General features: G+C 43.0%; 1 protein-coding gene across 4 annotated transcripts in view; it reads right to left on the bottom strand.

The window, feature by feature from the left end:
* arhgap28 (Rho GTPase activating protein 28) overlaps positions 1-22,217 on the bottom strand; it is a 188,893-nt gene extending 166,676 nt beyond the window's left edge. For 2 of the 4 annotated variants that reach the window (XM_055633910.1, XM_055633908.1), the window contains exon 1: positions 21,048-21,187. Coding sequence is in view for 2 of the 4 variants with exons in the window: in XM_055633906.1 (XP_055489881.1) it covers positions 21,048-21,178 (131 nt within the window). In the remaining 2 variants the exon portion in view is untranslated. Of the gene's footprint in view, positions 1-21,047; positions 21,581-21,611 lie in introns of those variants that run through there. The other 2 variants (XM_055633907.1, XM_055633906.1) reach the window with 2 other exon arrangements.
* Positions 22,218-24,090: the final 1,873 nt, after the last annotated feature.

Raw genomic sequence — 24,090 nt, 5'->3', positions numbered from 1 at the left:
TACTCTGCACGCCTGAGGTTTTCATTAGCTCAGCAATTTTTCACGATTTCTCTGCAGAAGGTTGCAAAATGGCACAGGAGGCAGAGGGGATTACTGGTCGTAACGTCTAGGGTTCTACATTTAACTGCAGCTGTGCATATTCCACAAGCTGATCTCAAATTTCATGGTGCAATAAAAAAAAGTGAACACAGAGCTTTACCTCCATCACAACTAGAAACTTTGTTTCCATGTGGGAGAGGACAAAATTAGTGGCAATAAATACCAGATAGTCACCAACAAATCCAATATACAATCAGGAGGAACATCATTACTCATTTTAGTCAGAATGTGAATTCACTCTCCATTGAGAACTTGAATCAAGTAATGGGAAAACATTTATGGAAAACTAGAATCACAAGGGGAAGGAGTAAAATTTGCTGATATAGTAAGCCCTCGTTATAACGCAACAGTGGGGAGGGAGGGGGGTGCAAAATGGTGTCCATGATGCCGATTGTCTGCTATAACCAAGCAAGGGATTACCGAGTAATAGAGTATCATTGTGTAAGTAGAACAAACAAAAACTGCAGATGCTGGTAAATACACAAAAGGACACAAAGTGTTGGAATAACTCAGCAGGGTCAGGCAGCATCTCCCGAGAACGTAAATAGATGACGTTTTGGTTTGATTCTCGGTCTTTAGATTCTCGGTCTGGAAGTGGGCCTAAAATCCAAGCTGCGTGGGCTGGCGATGACGGCAATAGGTCTGGACTGGAAGCAGCCTGTCCTGGCGGTGAAGGTCGGTAGATCTGTCCGCCATAACGATAATGCGTTATAAAAAGGTCCGTAACAACGAGGGTTTACTGTACTGATGAGATGGAATAAGGTGAGAGGAGTCTCTCAAGGAGCATAAATACTCGCAAAGAACTATTGGGTCAAATGGCCAATAACAATTGTCAAACCTTTCTCATGTTAATAAGTGAAGTGAATCTTCATTTTCATGGCAAAGTAGAAAATAGAGGTTAGCAGATGAGCTGTCATTTTTCTGGACATCACCAATACAATTAAAATCAGAGTGTGAAAGGTCCCATGACTTCACCGATAAATCTTCTCCAAGCATGCTGCCTGACCTGTTGAGTTGCTCCAGCACTTTGTGCCTTTTTTAAAAAAATAATTAAGATTAGGTGGGGCATCAATGTGGGCTCGTTTTGCTAATACCCACTATAATCTTCAGTCAGGACTGATCCTTATCAAGGTAGACACAAAATGCGAAGTAACTCAGCGAAACAGGCAGCATCTCTGCAGAGAAGGAATGTTTCGGGTTGAGATCCTTCTTCAGACTGATTTAAACCAGAATCTGCAGTTCTTTCCTACTGATCTTATCAAGAACTGTTTTCAAATGACCTTAGAACTGACACAAAGGAAGAATTTCTGCAAAGTACCTATACGATATGATACGATAGAACTTTATTTATCACAGGAGGGAAATTGATCTGTCAATATTCATAAAATACAAAATGCATGAAATATGAAATTAAAGTGACGAGTGGAAAGGATTGGGGATGTGCAAAGATTGGGGGGGGGGGGGGGGGGGGGGGGGGAGGGGAGGGGAGTCAGTCTACCCCATGATGGAAGGGGAAGGAGTTGTACAGTTTGATAGTCACAGGGAAGGATCCCCAGTGGCGTTCTGTACTGCATCTTGGTGCAACCAGTCTGCTGCTGAAGGTACTTTGCAGAAATTCTTCCTTTGTGTCAGTTCTAATATCATTTGAAAACAGTTCTTGATAAGATAAGTAGGAAAGAACTACAAATGCTGGTTTAAATCAGTCTGAAGAAGGGTTTCGACCCGAAACATTACCCATTCCTTCTCTCCAGAGATGTTGCCTGTTCCGCTGAGTTACTCTAGCATTTTGTATCTACCTTGATAAAATCAGTGTGTCATGGATCTTGTGAGCTGTATTGTTCAAGATGCCCTGCAGTTTGAGGAGCATCCTCCCCTCCAAGACCACCTCCCATGAATCCACCTCCACCCCCAGGATGGAGCCAGCCTGGCTGAGGAGTTTGTTAATCCTGTTGGCGTCCGTAACCTTCGTCCTGCTGCCCCAGCACACGGCAGCGAAGAAGATGGCACTGGCTACCACCGAATCGTAGAACATCTGCAGCATTTACTGCAGACGATGAAGGAGTGGAGCCTTCACAAAAAGTACAGCCGGCTCTGTCCCTTTTTGTACAGATCCAGTTCTAATGGAGAAATGTACAAAAATAGAGCATTGTAACCCTTCACCAGGTTATTCTGAAAGATGTCATGGTTTGGGAAAGTTCAGTTTGAATCTTTTAATCACTTCAACAGGTAAAGATCAATATTTAGTTTAGATGTTTATAGTGACTTGGATATTAAAGGTTTTGCAAAGTTACAGGTGAGTGGCAAATAATTTGTCAATGACCAAATGCCATCAAAAGATTTATACAATTGCCTGATAAGTAAATATGCTTAAATCAACAAACGATATTTGCTTTAATTCACAATGTTGGCAGTAATCTTACATTCATAAAAAAATGAACTGATAAACACACAAGGTTTAGTTTAATTTAGATTAAAGATACAGCGCAGAAACAGGCCCCTTGGCCCACCAGCGATCCCCGCACGTTGACACTATCCTACAGACACTGGGGACAATTTACACTTACACCAAGCCAATTAACCTACAACGCGGTAGGTCTTTGGAGTGTGGGAGGGAAACAAAGACCTCGGAGAAAACCCACACGGTCACGGGAAGAACGTACAATCTCCGTGCAGACAGCACCAGTAGTCGGGATGGAACCTGGGTCTCCGGCGGTGCAAGCGCTGTAAGGCGGCAACTCTACCGCTGTGTCACCATGCTGCTCTGAAGGTCTCAGGTCTTTTGTTAGGGTAATCAGAGGGTGTCCATTGATAAATTCAGATTATTAATTATGAAAATATTTGCAATCTGTCAACATAAAGCATCTATCTATCTATACTATTACTAAAAGTCTCATCTTGACCACTTCCGGCCTATGTTGTAAACAAACTATAGCAAAAACGCTACCCTATATCGCTATGATATTTTTGCCATTTTACTCAACGTCCTCCTCTCCTCCAAGAGCCACAAAGTTTTTTCCGATCGGTGAAATAATAGAAAAGTTATGAATGTTTAAAAGATTGTGAGATCAGCAGATTAGTCTTCTCGCCTGTCAGTCACCATGATGAAAGTAACGCCCCTTCCGGGGGCAAGGAGAATAATGCCCCAGAGGCCAAAGTGAGTCAGTCACCCCGGAAGACCGCGAGTGAGAGTTGAGTCTAGAACTGTGAGTCTACGCCGTGAGTTAACTGAACTGTGAGTCTGCAACGTGAGTGAGCTGAACTCTTGGTCTGCACCGTGAGTGAATTGAACTGTTAGTCTGTACCAAGCTGATTGAACTGAATTGTGAGTCTGCGCTGTGCTAAGTCCAAAGGTCATGCTCACTCCGGAAGTCCCGCTCAGTGGAGAGGTCACGCTCATTCCGGAAGTTCCGCTCACTCCGGAATTCCCGCTCAGTCCAGAGGCCGTGCTCAGCTGCGTGAGTAGATTCAAGAGAGTTTTACTGTCATATATATGTTGTGTGTGTGTGTGTGTGTGTGTGTGTGTGTGTGTGTGTGTGTGTGTGTGTGTGTGTGTGTGTGTGTGTGTGTGTGTGTGTAAGAGTGCGTGTAAGAGTGAAATGGATGAAGAGGAACCAGTGGATGTAGTGTATCTAGAGTTTCAGAAAGCCTTTGATAAGGTCCCGCACGGGAGACTGGTGACTAAAATTAGAACACATGGTATTGGGGGTAGGGTGTTGACATGGATAGAAAATTGGTTGGCAGACAGGAAGCAAAGAGTAGGAGTGAACAGGTCCTTTTCAGAATGGCCGGCAGTGGCGAGTGGAGTGCCGCAAGGCTCGGTGTTGGGGCCGAAACTGTTTACCATATATATTAATGATTTGGAAGAGGGAATTAGGAGCAACACTAGCAAGTTTGCAGATGACAAAAAGCTGGTTGGCAGTGTGAACTGTGAAGAGGATGTTAGAGGTTGCAGGGTGACCTGGACAGGTTGAGTGAGTGGGCAGATGGGTGGCAGATGCAGTAAATATAGATAAATGTGAGGTTATCCACTTTAGCGGCAAAAACAAGGGGACAGATTATTATCTCAATGGGGTTAGGTTAGGTAAGGGGGAGGCACAGCGAGACCTGGGTGTCCTTGTACACCGGTCACTGAAAGTTGGCGTGCAGATACAGCAGGCAGAAGAAAGCTAATGGAATGTTGGCCTTCATAACAAGAGGATTTCAGCATAGGAGTAGAGAGGTTCTTCTGCAGTTGTATAGGGCTCTGGTAAGACCACATCTGGCGTATTGTGTACAGTTTTGGTCTCCTAATTTATTTATTTATTAATTAATTATTTCGAACAGAATAAAAAAGCAAGTGTGAAATAGCATACAAAAAAAAACAAAACAAGACTATTTATAAAGTGTCATAAACAATATCTACAAATAAATGAAATGGTATGTCCGAAAAGGAGCAGAAGCCAAAGCTGATTAATTCCCACCCCTTATTCAACTGCTTGTAAATATCTTATACAAATTTAGCAGCTATATGTACACCATATGTACACCAGCCACTATATGTACACCAAATTATTTACATTTATACACTAATCAAATATTTACAAAGCCATACAAAAAAGAAAAGAAAAAGAAAAAACCCTCATATACTATAGTATCTTAGTCATATATACAACCCATCACTCTATAATCACCCTTCCCAATACAATCAGTATAACAAATATCCCACTCACAATCACCTATCCTCATCCCACTTTTTAAACTGAATTATGCTTGTGCTAAGTTTTCTCCTGTTGCAGACCATTCCACAAATTCACACCACAGATTGCTATGCACATACTTTTAAGAGTTGTTCTGACATTGAGTTTTTTTAAATTATGTTCCCCTCTCAAATTATACCCACCCTGTCTTTCCATAAACAGTTTTTGTATATTTCTTGGAAGTAAATTATTTCTTGCTTTGTACATGATTTGCACAGTCTTAAATTTAACCAGATCGGTGAACTTCAGTGTATGTGACTTTAAGAATAATAAATTGGTATGTTCAAGATATCCAACGTTATTGATAATTCTTATTGCTCTTTTTTGTAATGTGCATAATGGCTGTTGGTTGGTTTTGTTGGTGTTACCCCATATCTCCACACAGTGACTCAGATATGGCAATATGAGTGTATTATACAGAGTATGTAATGATTTGTGGTCCAGAATGTATCTTGATTTTCCCAATATTGCTATAGACTTTGCCAGTTTTGCTTTGACGTGGTTTATATGTGGTTTCCAGCAGATTTGAGGAAGGACATCCTTGTGATTGAGGCAGTGCAGCATAGGTTCACGAGATTGATCCCTGGGATGGCGGGACTGTCATATGAGGAAAGATTGAAAAGACTAGGCTTATATTCACTGGAGTTTAGAAGGATGAGGGGATATGTTATAGAAACATATAAAATTATAAAAGGACTGGACAAGTTAGATGCAGGAAAAATGTTCCCAATGTTGGGCGAGTCCAGAACCAGGGGCCACACTTAGAATAAAAGGGAGGTCATTTAAGACTGAGGTGAGAAAAACTTTTTCACCCAGAGAGTTGTGAATTTGTGGAATTCCCTGCCACAGAGGGCAGTGGAGGCCAAATCACTGGATGGATTTAAGAGAGTTAGATAGAGCTCTAGGGGCTAGTGGAATCAAGGGATATGGGGAGAAGGCAGGCACGGGTTATTGATAGGGTACGATCAGCCATGATCACAATGAATGGCGGTGCTGGCTCGAAGGGCTGAATGGCTTCCTCCTGTACCTACCTATCTATGCCTATGTTACATTTAGTTTTCTATGCGAGTGCATGTGTGAGTGTGTGTGAGAGGGTGTGAATGATGAAGGGCATGAGTGATGGAGGGCGTAAGTGTGTGTGTGTGTGTGTGTGTGTGTGTGTGTGATGAAGTGGTGTGTGTGTGTGTGTGTGTGTGTGTGTGTGTGTGTGTGTGTGTGTGTGCGCGCGTGAGAGTGTGTGAGTGTGAGATGGAGAGAGAGAGAGAGATGGAGGACGTGTGTGCATGTGTGTGAGTCCACCAGCCATGAGTGAGTCAACTGCCAGCCCACCAGCCATGAGTGAGTGAACTGCCAGCCCACCAGCTGTGAGTGCGTGAACTGCCAGCCCACCAGCTGTGTGAGTGAACTGCCAGCCGACCAGCCATGAGTGAACTGCCAGCCCACCAGCCATGACCTGAGTCAACTGCCAACCCACCAGCCGTGAGTGAGTGAACTGCCAGCCCACCAGCCGTGAATGAGTGAACTGCCAGCCCACCCGCCTTGAATGAGTCAACTGCCAGCCCACCAGCCTTGAGCAAGTCAACTGGCAGCTCACCAGCCACGAGTGACTGAACTGCGAGTCCAAGAATCCATTCGGCCCACAATGTCCATACTAGCCCACTGGAAACCAGTCCCTTTGGTCCACAACACCCATGCTGGTGCTCCAGAAAGGTCCCCCTCCCCCCCCACTGACCACCAATATTGGAATTGGTGGAGAGGTGGAATATTGCGTTGGGGGAATGGGTCCCACTTAGTCGAGTACACAATAAAAACTCTGATCTTGTAATCTTCCGGTTTGGCGGTCTTTCTATTTGTGCAAAAACGGTTTGTGATAGTGCTATGATTTTCGTCAGTTCACTCACCGTTCTCCTGTGCTGCGAGTGTATCAAGTTTCGTTCCAGTCGGTTGTATGCCATCCCCCTAGTTGGCTCCTCCTCCCCTCCCCCATGAAGCCCCCCACTCCCCCATGGCTCTTCCCTTGCCTTTTCTCCAAGCTCACTCCCCCCCACCCACACACCCCTCTTCCCCCACAACTCCCCCTCCCCCCACACTCCCCTCCCCCCACAACTCCCCCCTGCACACGCTCCCCTGCCCTCATCCCCCCCACCCACGCATCCCACCCCCCCCACAAGCTCCCCTGCCCTCATCCCTCTGCCCACACCACCCACCCCCCCCACACAGCCACACCCACACATACCCGCCCAAACACCCCCCCCCCCGCCGACACACGCCTTTCCCACATCCCCCCCACCCACCCCCCCCCCCCCCCCCCCCCCCCCCCCGGTTGCGTTGGGAGACCAGGTCCCACTTAACCTAGTTTACTAATAAAAAAAATCTAATCCTGCCATCTAGTTATTCCATGAATATAATTTCATACACATCAGTGGTCCTCTAATCCATCCTCCAGGTGATTAAAGTATAAAGTATAAAGTTTCCTTTTTGTCATTCAAACTTTTAGTTTGAACAAAATTTCAAAATTTATGTAAGTTTAGTGAGTGTAGTAAAGCTATTTTTAAAAAAATGAAGAGATGACCTTACAATTTGTTCCATGAAAATTGTCTGTTATATTTTGCAACAATGTGGCAATGTATGTGCCTTATACAATACTTATTATGGATAACCATACAATTTTAAGGCTGTACTATAGAACTCATTGTCCTCTGTGTTATTGCATTAATATTTTAGTTTAGTTTAGAGATACGAGTGGAAACAGGCCCTTCAACCCACCGAGTCATGCCTACCAGCAATCCCTGTATACTAACACTATCCTACACGCTATGGCCAATTTAATATCTTTACTGAAGCCAATTAACCTACAAACCTGTAAGTCTTTCGAGTGTGGGAGGAAACCGAAACACCCAGAGAAAACCCACGCAGGTCATGGAGTACAAACTCCGCACAGACAGCACCCGTCAGGATTGAACCCGGGTCTCGGATGCTATATCTACCGCTCTGCCACTGTGCCGTCCCAAAGAACTCGTGCTTTTGTCATAAGTCAGTGTCTTCCGTAAAGAATAATGGAAAATTGCCAGGAAGATAATACAATGTATAATTGAAATAATAAATGATGGAACATAGTTTATGCATATTTCTATTATTTGTGAATTGGACTTGTTTAACACCCTGTTAATATGTTGCATTGTGAGCAGTGATACTATTTGTCATTAAAGTGGCTCTACACCTAACCCCTTCACCCCCATCCAATTCATATTGATTAACATGATCAACCAACGCAAGTCCCCGGAGTAATAAGAGCTAATGGGTTAATTCTGTTGCAGAGAGGAAACCCAATCAATGGAAAATTCAGAAGTGAAACCAGCTGCTGTCAAAAAAGTCATGTATTAGACAGGACCTTTGCGTGTTTTTAAAAAGCAGTAGTTTTCCTTGCACACAATAGCAATTCGGACAGCTTCCCTGAGTCTACTTTAACCAACTACAGAACCTCCTAAATTCCCACTTCAGGGCAATTGTTATCTGATCAATCTCATTGCTGGATTTTAAAATCTTTGGTGCTTCTGCTAATCATATTGGAGTTGTTTGGCTTTTGTATGTTGGTAGAATCATAAAGGAATATGACTAGGAAGTGGGACATGTTAAATAAGGCTCTTCTCCTGGACTAAAGGATCTAAGGTTACATACACATTGATGGGTGGTCCCATTTGTTGGGTGAGATCGACATTGATGATTGGAAAATTGGAATTCCAATGCCATTCAAACGGATGCAGAGCAAGCACTGATGAGATGAATGTGGAAGCAGAATGAGCTGCAGATCTCCCACGTTTAGAATACACATCTCATGTTTCAATACCTCAAGACATCACAAAGGCAATTAAGTACTTATAAAACATGCCTGCAGGTCAGAGTATAGAAGCGTAGAAACAAGGAATTGCAGATGCTGGTTTACCAAGGTAAGACTTGGTAATGCATCTATCCATCTTCTCCAGGGATGGTTTGTGCGATGTTATGCGCTTTGAATTTGGACAACGCTTTGAATGTATGAGGATGAAATTCTTTGCTCCCTACTCTTTGTAAAAGCAGTTTAATAAGAACCTTACATTGAAACCAGAGTTTAATTATGAGCTCAACTATGATTTTGATACAGACAGCAAATACAGGAACCCTAAAAAAGACACAAAGCACTGGAGCAACTCAGCAGGTCAGGCAGCATCTCAGGAGAACATGGATAGATGATATTTCAAGTTGAGACTCTTCCTCCGACTGTATAGGATGTCTTCCATTGTAGCAATGAGTTAATGACTAGATGGTGTTTTAGGTTTGGTTGAACGATAAATATTGGTTAGAACCCCAGGAACCTTTCCGATTATCTGCCAGGGAATCTTTTATAGGGTTCGACATCCTATCATCAATACAGTTCTCGAGTATCAGCCTGGTACGTATACTCCGGTTGTTGAAGTGGAACTAGGAATTCAGAGCAACAAAGATAAGAGAATGCTACTACTGAACCACAGCTGACATCTCTCCGGACATAGGCTGCATGAAGTGGTCACCTCCCCACTAATGTACCACAATGACAAATGTCTGGAAGGAAGTGGGAACCAGTTTTATTGCTGTCTTAAAACAAAAAAGAAATACGACTTTTTATATAAGAAGCACATATGAAGAAGCCATCACAGAACAGTGCATTAGACCAAATTGCCTAGGAGTGCATGTCGTGACACATGTTGAAGGCTAAATTAGATAGACAAGGACCACTGTGCATTATTTTTCTTCACCAGTTGCTCCACTATCTGCTTGTCTACATAATTGCTGTATACAGCCAGCACTATCTACACTATTCATTGCTATTCCTCAGCAGCAGACCAATATAGAATAGGGCCAGGACCACATATGCTTGAAGGCACTAAACGTAAGATCTTGTATAGGAAATAGACTGCAACTCCAGCAGGTGCTGGGAGATTCTGGAACACATTCAAACCTGGGAGACAATGAAGAGCAACACAATGTGGGACAGACTGGGCTTTGCAGCTTTCAACAAAGCACCAGAACCATTGGAGGAAGAGGAGAGGTGACCTGCATCAGGAGACCATGGTGCATTCAGAGAAACAGAAGGATGATGGGGAGATGGCTATACTAGTTATTGTTCTGGGTCAAACATCCCGGATATTCCACAACATGAACACTTCAGCACATGTCAGACTTGGAGTCATCGAGAGAATCAGAGAGAAACATAGAACAGATTCTATGTTTCTATGTAATGGGCCATGGGGCATTCTGGGCGAGTTCCATTTGCTGCCTCTAAAATCCTTCCTATCCATATAGAGACTTGGTAGCTGATGTCAGAAAGATAATATCATTACGGCAGAAGGGTTTAGCCGGTTACTGTTGTTGGTCAAGGAAACCATCCTGGACATCAGTGAGATGAAAGAAAATAAAGAGGAGGAAGAAAATAGCAAGAAGATGGAAGAATAAGGCAGAGAACCTCAAGCTGAGGCAGGGATCATCCATCTTTTATGCCTGCTCCCATTGTTCACTCATTACTGGGCATAGAGTCAAACACACTATGAAACAATGTCTGAATGCCTAAAATGTAATTTACATTAATTAATCTACTATTTGGTAGAATCAACCAGGGAGCGCTACATTGTGGAATGCATTGCCTTTCAAATGGAATCTCCTTCAGGTCTAGAAAAAACACTCCACGTATTTGGAGGAATAGGAGACAATTCCCAAATATTATGTATAATGTCCCTTTCCTCATCATCCAATGGCCACACACTGATGTGATAGATATCCTTTCTGCAACAGATGTCGTGCAAATCTGCTTTAGAGCTCAAAAGTCCACATACTGTATATTAATTTATGATCCTTATAACTAGAGTAATCCTGGATTATGATAATATTAGACAAGAAAGATGACTTTTGTTGCCCATGGTAAACAATAAATAGTTTTGTCATGGTCTCATCTTATGAGCAATGCAATTTTTTTTTTTAATCCACAAGCTGCTTTCAAATATAGGGAACTGCAATATTTGTGAAAACCTTTATTTGTTTAGCATTTTAAATCAAAATGTTTAGGCAATGAATGAATAGACAATAGGTGCAGAAGTAAGCCATTCGGCCCTTCGAGCCAGCACCGCCATTCAATGTGATCATGGCTGATCATCCCCAATCAGTACCCCGTTCCTGCCTTCTCCCCTTATTCCCTGACTCCACTATCTTTAAGAGCCCCATCTAGCTCTCTTGAAAGAATCCAGAGAACCGGTCTCCACCGCCCTGAAGGGTGAGAAGGGTGATCATGAAGGGTGAGAAGAAAGAATAATTTCCTCTTAGAAGAAACTTAGGACTATGTGAAGAGGTTTAAATGTGCCTGCTTTTAGAGGGATGCATCAGAAGTAGATATTATTAGTGTTACTGCAATGGCATGGGTCCTCTGTGTGCTTAATGGTTATTAGGATGGCCACTCCCACTCTTGGCTCCATCCTTGCATGCACCCAAGTAGATGTGAAAGGGGAATAAGCTAACAATGCTATTAGTTCCCCATTTATCTAGTCACTGCCACACCCGCTGAGCTACTGCATTACTCCATCATTTTGTGTCTATCTTCGGTGTGAACCAGCATTTGCAGTTCCTTCATATACGAGATGCTGCTCGACCCGCTGAGTTACTCCAGCATTTTGTGTCCAACCACATTTCAGAAGCTTGGTGTGAATACATTGGATGCCTCTATTCCTGCATTACAACTGGCTACACATCTTGGTAACACCCAATAGGGTGAGGCACTACATGAAGGGAAACTATTTAATGACCAGTGGGAGGAATCAAGGTCTATGACAATCAGGCAATCAGGGGAACATAATTGAAGTGAATGGTGGAGATGCCTTGACAGGCAGCATTGTCTTTCTGTGCTCTCAATTTCTGTCACTATTTTTTTCGTACCTGATTTATATACATCATTCAGTCAATGGCTGGTGATCACTGTTTTCTAATTTATTGTGGTCAATAATTTCCCATTTCATTTACTTCCTGATGATTCCTTAATTACTTACGGAGTCATTCAATTTTTGATGATCCGAAATCTTTCAGTCATCAACAAGTCAAGAGTGGGATAGAACACTCTCCATCTACCTGGTGCAGCTTCACCAACATTCAAGAAGGCGACGGGGAAAAGATTTAATAGGAACCCAAGGGGTAACATCTTCCACACAAAGGGTAGTGGGTGTATGAACAAACTGCCAGAGGAGGTAGTTGAGGCAGGTACTATCACAACATTTAAGAAACATTTGGACAGGCACATGGATAGGGCATGTTTAGAGGGATATGGGCCAAACGCAGGCACAAGGGATTAATGTAGATGGGACATGTTGGTCAGTGTGGGCAAGTTGGGCCGAGGGGCCTGTTTCCACGCTCAATGACTCTGTTCAATGCCACCTAGGACGAAGCAGCCTGATTGATCAGTCTGAAGAAGGGTTCCGACCCAAATCATCTATCCATGTATTCCAGGGAGCTTTCCCTGTTACTCTAGTATTTTGTGTCTGATTAGTGGATTCATCCATCCACCACCCTTGAAATTCATTCACTCGACCACTCTTGCAAAGTGGCTGCAATGTGACCATCTACAAAAATGTACTGTAATTACTCAACAAGTCTTCATCCAACTTAGAAATAAATTGATGTGCCTTCATTGTCGCTCCTCAAGGCTAGTTTAGGGATGGGAAGTACATGCTGATCTTGCCAGTAACTCCCACATCTTGAACATGGAATAAACTGTACAATCTAGCTGCCTTTCTACCCAACCCTATGATTCAGTTATGAAATTAGACCCAATGCAATGCTCCTCTCCAAGAAATAACACCAGCAGCCACCCCTCTGCCAGCACTAGACATTCACACAACAGGAGAAATTCTAGTTTATTGCAACAGCAGGCCCAGGAGCAATTTATCTTTAAGATAGACATAAAACGCTAGAGTAACTCAGTGGATCAGACAGCATCTCTGAAGAACAGGAATAGGTGATACTTTGGATTGAGCCTTCTTTCCTTTTCAATTTATTTATGTTGGTTTTTTCGCTTTATGCCCAAATTTAAGGACACAATTGCAGGAATTCTCCAAGTGCAGCACTTCTGAAGAGAACAGAAAAAGAGTGAATACTCAGTTGAATTTTGAGGGAATGTACAACACGTTTGAATTGCATTACACCGTGTTGTAATGCTAAGGCTTTATAAGGTACGGGTTAGACCGCATTTGGAGTAGTGTGAGCAGTTTGGGACCCAATGTCTGAAGAAGGATGTGCTGGCTTTGGAGAGGGTCCAGAGGTGGTTTACGAGAATGATTCCAGGAATGATTGGGTCAACATACGATAAGTGTTTGACTGCACTGGTCCTGTACACGCTGGAGTTTAGAAGGATGAGGGGTGAACCTCATTGAAACTTGCTGAACAGTGAAAGGCCTGGATAGAGCAAATGTGGAGGGGATGTTTCCACTAGTGGGAGAGTCTTGGACCAGAGGCAATAGCCTCAGAATAAAAGCAGTTACCTTTAGAAAGAAGATGAGGAGGAATTTATTTCATTAGAGGATGGGAAGTCTGTGGAATTCATTGCCACAGACAGCTGTGGCTGCCAAGTCGATTATATTTTTAAGGCGGAGGTTGGCAGATTCTTGATTAGTAAGGGTTTCAGGGGTTATGGGGAGAAGGCAGGAGAATGGAGTTGAGAGGAAAGATAGATTCCAATTTAACAAATGGTATTTCCCTTGGAATTTAAAAAGGGATGACGATAGCAGTTTTTTGATATATTACTGAAAATTGATAAGGTAGATGCAGGAAAACAGTCGCTCTTTGTGGAGCAAAGGATTCAAGGACAAATTTCAGAAATGGCCTGGAAATACTTTCATGTGCACAGAATGAAAAGTATTTGAAGTACTAATCCACTAATGGATATCGATGCCAAGAGAATAATGAATCTTATCTCAGATTTTTATTCATGGGAGATTAAGAGATATGGGATAAAGGTGTGGAGATAGTTAGAACACAGGTAAGCCACAAATCTTATTGAATATCAGAATAGGCCCAAAGTGCTTGTTTTGCACTTTGTAAACTTTTGCAAAGGTTTCCATATTGGCTTTCCACTGCTCCTATGCTCTACACCTCTCAGTTACTCCAGAGTAAGCCCGATGAAAGGTATACATGGTAAGACCAGGACATATAATAACCCCATAATAACAAATCAATAACCCCACTCTCACCATCGACGGCACCACCGTCTCCCCAGGCCCACAACCTTAGCGTGATCTTTGATTCCACACTCTCCCTTGAGCCTCACATCCGCCATGTCATTAAAATCTCCTTCTTTCATCTCCGCAACATCGCCAAACTCAGACCCTCTCTCACACCGCCCGCTGCTGAAAGACTCATCCATGCCTTCATCTCCTCACGACTGGACTATTGCAACTCACTTCTCCTTGGCATCAGCTCCACCTACATCAACCGACTCCAACTGGTCCAGAACGCAGCCGCCCGACTCATCACCCATACCAAATCCTGGCATCACATCACTCCAGTCCTCAAACAATTTCACTGGCTTCCCATCTCCCACCGGATCACCTACAAAATCCTGATCCTCACCTACAAAGCCCTCCACCATCTGGCCCCCCCATATCTCCCTGACCTCCTCTCCCCCTACCAACCCTCACGGTCCCTCAGATCCACATCAGCCGGTCTCCTCTCCATCCACAAGTCCAACCTCCGCAGTTTTGGGGACAGAGTCTTCTCCAGGGCAGCTCCCAGGCTCTGGAACTCCCTCCCCCAACTGATCCGCAATTCCGTGTCCCTCACCATCTTCCAGTCCCGCCTCAAGACCCATCTCTTCACCTCTGCCTATCCTTAGCCCCACGTCCCCCTCCCTTTTCATCTGTGCATTAATTGCCTCATACTGTGTTTTGTATTGAATTCTGTATTTACTTTGTGTACTAGTCATGTCTCTACTATTTATTTCATTCCCCTTACATGTTTTTCCTCTACCTGCTAAATTTTTGTAAGGTGTCCTTGAGACTCTTGAAAGGTGCCCATAAATAAAATTTATTATTATAATTATTATAATAAGAGCAGAATTATGCCGTTCGGCCCATCGAGTCTAATCCGCCATTCAATCATGGCTGATCTATTTTCCCTCTCAACACCATTCTCCTGCCTTCCCCACCCTTGCTAATCAAGAACCTATTAATAATCTCCACTTTAAAAATACCCAATGTCTTGGCTTCCAGTCATCTGTGGCAATGAATTCCACAGAATGGAATACTTGTGATGCCACCCAAGAAAGAACTGGCACCAGTCATTCACCATGCCAGCACCCAAGTAAAGTGCCATGTTGATAGCAAGTGGCTGTGGGACATTTTATTATCCTGTTAGTACACTCTTTAAATGCAAGTTAGCGTTGTGGAAATGCATATCACTTAGAGCAGGGGTTCCCAACCTTTTCCGTCTAGTTTACCCCTGGCAACTTTAATAACATAAAACAATGTTAGTTCACTTATTTATGAACAACTAATGATGAACAGATACCAGTATACCTGAACCAAACACAGTCAGTCAATGAGAAAAAATATGTACAAATCCAGAGTCAACAATTTTACCCCCTGGGTAGGCAAAATCTACCCCTTGGGGGTAAATTTACCCCAGGGTTGGAATCCTTGTCTTAGAGGGAAATGGGCCAAAATAAAATCACTACCAATGAGTCACATAATTGTGCATTGCAAGTGTGTTGAGATCACATGGGATGTTATTGAAACTTCTTGCCTCAACTCCATTCAGCAACAGATCTATCAATTTAGTCACTAATGGAACCATATCGTATGTGATGGCTGGCAAAGGTTAAAACCCAAATAGGGTTAAAAAGGTCACAGAGGTCTGGTACTCATATTGTTCCGCCAATAAGCATGTGGCACTGTCAAAATAGATTAGTCACTGGTCAGAATGAGATTTGTTGATCACATGCAGAAAAATAGAAATGGAAGTAGCAAAACACAAAGTGCTGGAGGTGCCCAGCAGGTCAGACAACATCTGTGAAGGCAATGGACAGACGATGTCTCAGGGCAATTCAGACAATGTGAATGGCAGTTGTTTACATCAGATTTTATAGGACATTGGCAGGAGCAGACCGTGTGGGACAAGTCAAGTCAGGTTGAGTCAGGTTTATTGTCTAATGCACAAGAATGGAGAGGTACAGGTACAATGACAAGTTTGCTTGTTTGCAGCAACACCACAGGCACATAGACTCAGGCAACAACAAAAACATTAATTATACATAAATTACACAATATTTGGAGGAGAGCAAAAAGAAAAGACTGCAAACAGCAAGATCTTAGTGCAAAACACAATTAGAAAAAAAAACAAATTCATGGTAGTGCAGGAGGTGGGCCATTGGTGAGATGGGATCAGGATTTTGTAAGCACTTCAAGCACCTGATAGTTGTAGGAAAGTAGCTGTTCTTGAACCAACTACCTACCTTTCCACAAAATCTATTAGTATAACCTTTGGTAGACAAAAATGCAGGAGAAACTCAGCGGGTGAGGCAGCATCTATGGAGCGAAGGAATAGGTGACGTGGTAAAATATAGCTTTTTATTCCCTTCTCCCTCATTGCTTGTCCAATCTCTTCTTAATGATACCTACACTATACATTGGCGACACACCCCGTGGTAGCAAGCTCAACATTAACAGCTGAAATGGTTCCAGTTTCTCCCCTTCTGCAAATGCCGATTCCAACTACAGGTTGATCCCAGGTATAGAGTAATCCAGCTATCCATAAAGTTTAAAAAAAAATGTTTGAACCCAGGTAGTTTTCATAAAACATGGCTCATCACAGTGGTGCTGGATCATGTTATTCCCAGATATTATTGCATGCCTATAGCAATTGGAGGCCAATAGGTGATCATGCAGATAAGAGTCTTCTTGTAAACTAGAGCAATGTGATCCAAACAGTTTCAAGCAGTAGAACCATGGTGGAAGAGTGAGGAATTGAGTTTGTAACCAGCAGATAGAGTAGACTTCCTCAACAATAAAAAGAAATATCACAAATAGCGAAAGGCCTGGATAGAGTGGATGTGGAGAGGATGTTTCCAATAGTGGGAGAGGCTAGGACCAGAGGGCACAGCCTCAGAATAAAAGGATGTACCTTTAGAAAGGAGATGAGGAAGAATTTCTTTAGTCAGAGGGTGATTAATCTATGGCATTTATTGCCACAGACGGCTGTGGAAATTGTCATTGGATATTTTTAAAGCAGAGATTGACAGATTCTTGATTAGTAAGGGTGTCAAAAGTTATGGAGAGAAGGCAGGAGAATGGGGTTGAGAAGGAAAGATAAATCAGCCACAGTTGAATGGCAGAGTAGACTCAAATGGGCTAATGGTCTGATTCTGCTCCTATGTCTTATGAACTTATAATTATCAGAAGTAGGCAAAGTAGCCACCCATGCCTTCATCACCATTCAAATTATGAATGTTTATGCCACATTGGTGCACTGGTACCTGAACCGTTGATCTACATATCTAATCTCATTCTTGAATGTATTCAGCAAATTCCAAAGATTTAATGCACTCTGGATGAAGAAAGCTTTAAAAAAAAGTCATGATTGATCTTATAGGAACTGATATAGATTCAGTGAATCGAACATTTTTCTATGCCTTAGCAATTCTACCCATAAATACAACTTCTGAAAAGTTCATTCACACAACTATTTTAATGCAGAAAAATATTCCCCATGGCACTTCACTGGAGTGTTATTAAGCAGAAAATCGAAATGAATCCATGTTGAAAGATAGACATAAAAAGCTGTAGTAAGTCAGTGTGTCAGACAGCATCTCTGGAGAAATGAATAAGGTGTTGTTTCGGGTCAAGACCCTTCTTCCATCAGTTTGGTCAGAGAGGTAGATCTTCAAGGAGGAATGAGATGTTGGATCAATGAGATTTAGTGAGATGATCCCTGGATCAAAGCCATATCAGTTGAAAGCACTTCAGCTAATGATGAAGCAGTTAATTTGGGGGATAATTAAGAGGCCAGAAGCATTAACATGATTATAGGATTGAGGAGATTGCAACAGTAGAGAGGTGTGTGATCATTACAAGATTTGAAAACAAGGAATTGCTAAATCGGGACCCAGTATAATCAGTAAGTGCAATGGTTATGGAAAAAGATAACTTGGTGCAAACAAAACAGCAATGTTTTCTCAGTCTACCTGCTGCTTCACAACTCCAGTGACCCAGTTCAATCCTGACCTCCAGAATCATCTGTGCAGAGTTTGCACATTCTTCCTGTGGCTGTGTGAATTTCCTCTGGGTGCTCTGGTTTCCTACCATATCCCAAAGATTGCAGGTTATCTGAATGGCGGCCGATTAGGAAAAGGGAAGATGCAACGAGACCTGGGTGTCATGGTACACCAGCCATTGAAAGTAGGAATGCAGGTGCAGCAGGCAGTGAAGAAAGCAAATGGTATGTTAGCATTCATAGCAAATGGATTTGAGTATAAGAGCAGGGAGGTTCTACTTCAGTCGTACAGGGTCTTGGTGAGACCACACCTGGAGTATTGCGTACAGTTTTGGTCTCCTAATCTGAGGAAAGACATTCTTGCCATAGAGGGAGTACAGAGAAAGTTCACCAGACTGATTCCTGGGATGGCAGGACTTTCATATGAAGAAAGTCTGGATAGACTCGGCTTGTACACGCTAGAATTTAGAAGATTGAGGGAGGATCTTATAGAAACTTACAAAATTCTTAAGGGGTTGGACAGGCTAGATGCAGGAAGATTATTCCCGATGTTGTGAAAGTCCAGAACTAGGGGTCACAGTTTAAGGATAAGAGGGAAGTCTTTTAGGACCAAGATGAGAAAATCATTTTTTACACAGAGAGTGGTGAATCTGTGGCTCTGCCACAGAAGGTAGTTGAGGCCAGTTCATTGGCTATATTTATGAGGGACTTAGATGTGGCCCTTGTGGCTAAAGGGATCAGGGGGTATGGAGAGAAGGCAGGGACAGGATACTGAGTTGGATGATCAGCCATGAACATATTGAATGGTGGTGCAGGCTCAAAGGGCCGAATGGCCTACTCCTGCACCTATTTTCTATGTTGGTAGATTAATAGGATTATTTGGCTCCTGTAATTTCCCCCTGGTGTGTGAAGGGGTAGAAGCCAAAGCGAGTTTAGTTTAATTTAGAGATACAGTGTGGAAAGAGGACCTTCGGCCCATGGAAACCATGCCGACCTGTGATCACCTGTACACTAGTACTATCCTACACACTAGGAACAATTTACAGAAGCCAATTAAGCTACAAACACGTGTCTTAACCTTGTGGACCAGTATACCACATGCGTGATTGTCAAATGACTTACGAAAGTGCCTATAGACAATGTCCATGGCCCTGCCTTCATCAATCTTCAGTTTATCTCTTCAGAAACCCAATAAAATGAGTGTCGGAAGATTTCCCCGTACACAGTAATGCTAACTATCCTTCATCATCCCCTGCTTTTCCAAGTGTGCACAAATCTTATCCCATAGGACTTTCTCCAGTAATTTCCCAACCAAAAACATCACCCATCCTTTTACTCCAGAATGCTGCCTGACCTGCTGAGTTACTCTTTGTGTCTATCTTTGGTAACACCCAAACAATCTCCTTCTTATACTGATCTGCTCCACATATCCACATACCCCATCCTGGCTAGGGTCAGCACAGTGGCGGAGCTGCAGTTTCACTGCGGATACCAGGGTTTGTTCCTGATCTTGGGTCTGTCCATGTGGAGTTTGCACGTCCTCCCTGTGACTGTGTGGGTTTCCTCCGGGTGCTCTGGGATTCCTCCCACATTCTAAAGAAATGCAGGTTTGCAGATTAATTGGATTCTGTAAATTATCCCTAATGTGTAGGGAGTGGATGGTAAAGTGGGATCACATAGAACTAGCATGAATGTGTGAGCCCAGACTCAAACGGCAGAATAGCCAATTTCCATGCTGCATCAATAAACTAAAACTAAACTAAACTCCTTATCTACCATGTCCTTCTCCTTTGGTGAATACAGATGAGAAGTGTTCATTTAGGACCTTGCCCACGTTGCCTAGCTACATATAAATTATCCCTTAGGGCCTTAGAGGAACCCACTCTTGCCTTGACTACTTCCTTGCTCCTGATTTAGAGCAAGGAGAATAAAATGGATTGGAGTAGGCTTGGTGTTAAAATAAGGACATTGAGGTTAGCACCGACTCAATGGGCTGAAGGGACTGTTTCAGTTTCATCTCTACATGACTTCATTTTCAAAACCAATTAATTAAAGAATCATTAATGTACACAGAGATCCACCAGCATTTAATTAGTGTAGCTACTGAAAGATTTTAGCTATTGATTGAGAGCTACATGGCAAGTTGTTTCTCATTAAGGTTACTGTGGCGAGGAATGTTAGCGTAGAGCAGGTAGACAAAAAATGCTGGAGTAACTCGGCAGGTGAGGCAGCATCTACGATGAGAAGGAATTGGCGACGTTTCGGGTCGAGACCCTTCCTCAGACTGTTAGTTCCTTCTCTCCATAGATGCCGCCTCACCTGCTGAGTTTCTCCAGCATTTTTTGTCCACCTTTGATTTTACCAGCATCTGCAGCTCTTTCTTAAACATGTTAGCGTATAGCCAGCTTATGTATCATAAATTTAGGATGATTCAGGCAATTCTCACCAAGGACAAATATTCTTATGTGAGCATTTTCACGGGTTATTAAAACCAGCAAAATAAAAAATAACATTAAAATGGCAGAAACAAACAAAAACAGAGGGAAAGGAGAGAAAATAACTGAAGTAATAGTTAAATGAATCTGCAAGAGAGATAGAAGGGGAATGGGGAAAGAAACTGAAATACAAATGGAGGAGAAGGAATTAAAGAGTTAGCTTTTTAAAAGAAAAAGACTTAAGGGGACAAAAACGCACAAATATACATTCATAAAAGGTTTTGAATATAAAATACAAGTCTTATGAATTAAAATGTTAATTATTCTCGGAAAGGTACATCATTATTCAGAGATACTTTAAAAAAAAATCCATACACACCTTCCTACAAGGCACCTTGGAATAAGACAACTGTATTACAATCGGGCATCTAATGTATGGAGTACACGTTAGACTTTCAATCAAAACACGGATAGTGATGAAGAAGAACATCAACTTACACACTATGAGCTTTCAAATGTTTACCTGTGTGTAGGAACAAGACTGGAAGGAAGTTCAGTGACACAGCGTCGATCCATTATTGGTATTCTTGAGGGAGAATATGAATGGTAAGCCGTCAAAACCACACTGCCTGAATCATTTCTCTCCATTATCATCGGCACATGCTTCGCTGTACTCCAAGTGACAGCTACCCCAGAAAGCCGTCACATTGCCACAGTACAGCAGCACAGGCTGCAATGCGAGAACAGATCTCGCACTTCTCACCCTTCCTCGCCACTTCTAAACAAACAAGTATCCAAATCAAGAAACAACGTCGGAACAGGGCAAATGTGGGATTAGTATATCGCCAACGCCTCTCCAGCCTCAAGTGGGCAGCCACCGGCATCCGGAGGGAGCCAATCTCTCTCCAATACCACGGAGCAAGATTATAGCTAACCTGGGGGCGGTGCAAACAGTAAATGTTTGAAATACTTTGCAACTTATCTTTGCACACAAGCCACGGTGAGACTATCCCCCTCCCTCCTTGACAGTCAATGCCTGTAACAAAAGTGGTTTGTTAGGGGAGAAATAATATTGCCGTTCACTTACATACTGCTGAGAGAGAGGTGTTCCTTTTGTAAACTGAAACCTAGCAGCGCAGCCACGAAAAATAGTGCGTGTCCATGAAATATTCAGGAAGTGGATTACATAGCTGTTTGAACAGGCGAGGTAAAGCCTTGACGGGTTCGGGAACACTTGCACTGCGAGGGCTCCTGGCCACTGAGATGTGTGACCTGCTCAGCAGTGAAACTCAACCCTGGTTCACTTTAATTGGACTTTGTCTGGATCCTCCGGGAGGGGCAGTAGTGATAGTTTCTGCTTCAGAACAGAGAGAATTACAACTTCAGAGTATAACAATGGCTGTAACAATGCAGGAAACATTCCGCACGTCCGGCAGCATCGGTGGGAAGAGAAACTGGATTTAATGTTTGGCCCGAGAAACTCTGACCTGCTAAATCTCCTGTTTTTAATTCAGAATTACACCGTCTGCAGATTTGTATTTCCCTTCAAAACAAAATTTCTAGTTAACCTGGCAGAAAAATAAATGTTTTAAACGCTCAGCCTCAAATACAATCTCGCTTAATTTCACTTGACAATCTTTCCCTCTCATGCTGTTCCAATCATCATTTGACTCGAAGTTATCTGGGAAATGCAATCTCTCGAGCAGCAAATATATATACGCAGCCTTCACTTGTAATCAATCATGTTTCAGTGCTGGATTCATGGGTAAAATAGCGGGAGTTAGATGGAAACTTAATCAGTTGCTTATCAACAGCGCTTGTGGGGCACAGCCTAATTAACCCTGTCACATACAAGATCAATGGCTGCTGAACATATCATTCCCTGAATGTGCTTTTAGTAACGCAGCCTTCTAAACGCTGTGGGAGGAAACTTTATTAAAGGAGACTGGTAATATTGTGGTTACATTACTGGTTTGACAATCCGGAGTTCAGGCGGTATACATTTCAATCACACTGCATCTGAGAAATTCAAATTCAGTTAATTAAATACATCTGGAATACAGAGTCACATTGATACTACAGAAAGAAAAGATTCACCATTGTTCTTTTGACAAAGGAAATCTAATGGGGTGGCCCATGTGTGATGACTTTTAACTATTTAGTGTTTGTGTTCTGTTCTGAAATGGCCGAGCAATTCACAAAGCAATATTTTTAGGTTTAGTTTCATTATTGTCACATGCACCAAGGCACAGTGAAAAGCTTTGCTTTGCATGCTATCCAATCCAATCAAATCAGATAGTTCTACACACAAACACAATCAAGCCCAATTTGTACAATATTTAGAGCAAAAGGAAAGATACAGAGTGCAGAATATAAATAGATTTATTTTAGAACAACTTGCGAGGGTGCAGATTTACAGGGCAGCACGGTGGCGCAGCAGTAGAGTTTTAAGAAGGAACTGCAGATGCTGGAAAATCGAAGGTACACAAAAAAGCTGGAGAAACTCAGCGGGTGCAGCAGCATCTATGGAGTGAAGGAAATAGGCAACGTTTCGGGCCGAAACCCTTCTTCCGCCTGCTAGGGGGTGGGGGGGCGGGGAGAAGAAAGGAAAAAGGAGGAGGAGGAGGAGCCCGAGGGCTGAGACAGCCCGAGGGCTGAGGAAGGGGAGGAGGCAGCAAGGGCTAACAAAATCGGGAGAATTCAATGTTCATGCCCGCAGGATGCAGACTCCCCACACGGAATATGAGGTGCTGTTCCTCCAATTTCCGGTGTTGCTCGCTCTGGCCATGGAGGAGACCCAGGACAGAGAGGTTGGATGGGGAATGGGAGGAGGAGTTGAAGTGCTGAGCCACCGGGAGGTCAGGTTGGTTATTGCGGACCGAGTTGCTGCCTTACTGCGCTTGCAGCGCCAGAAACCCGGGCTCGATCCCGACTATGGGGGGAGTTTATACGTTCTCCCGGTGGTGATGTGCTTTTTTTCCGAGATCTTTGGTTTCTTCCCACACTCCAAAGACATACAGGTAGATAAATTGGCTTGGTATAAGTGTAAATTGTCCCTAGTGTGTGTAGGGTAGTGCTAATGTGCAGGAATCCTCTGCGAACAGCAAGCAAAGTGTTGCCACGATCCAGCGCCATCTTGGCCTTGCCAATCATGACCACTTCCTGAAAATAAATTACGTAATCACACTAGTTTATTTTCAGCTACAGCATGGAAACAGGCCCTTCAGCCCACCGTCCATGCTGATGATCAATCACTCATTCAAACTGGCCTTCGTCAGTCAGAGTATTGAGTGTAGAGGTTGGGAGGTCATGTTACAGTTGTATAAGACATTGGTGAGGCCGCATTTAGAGTATAGTGTTCAGTCACCATGTTAGAGGAACAATGTTGTCAAGCTTGAAAGGGTTCAGAGAAGACTTACCAGGATGTTGCTAAGACTCAAGGGACTGAGTATAGGGAGAGGTTCAGCGGGCTAGGGCTTTAATCCTTGGAGTACAGGAAGATGAGGGGTAATCTTATAGAGGTGTACAAAATCATGAGAGGACTAGATCATGTAAACACACAGAGT

This window comes from Leucoraja erinacea, chromosome 4, assembly GCF_028641065.1.
Source record: "Leucoraja erinacea ecotype New England chromosome 4, Leri_hhj_1, whole genome shotgun sequence".
Classification (NCBI taxonomy): domain Eukaryota; kingdom Metazoa; phylum Chordata; class Chondrichthyes; order Rajiformes; family Rajidae; genus Leucoraja; species Leucoraja erinaceus.
Note: the sequence above shows the minus strand (reverse complement) of the source record. Positions and strands in the feature narration are given on the sequence as shown.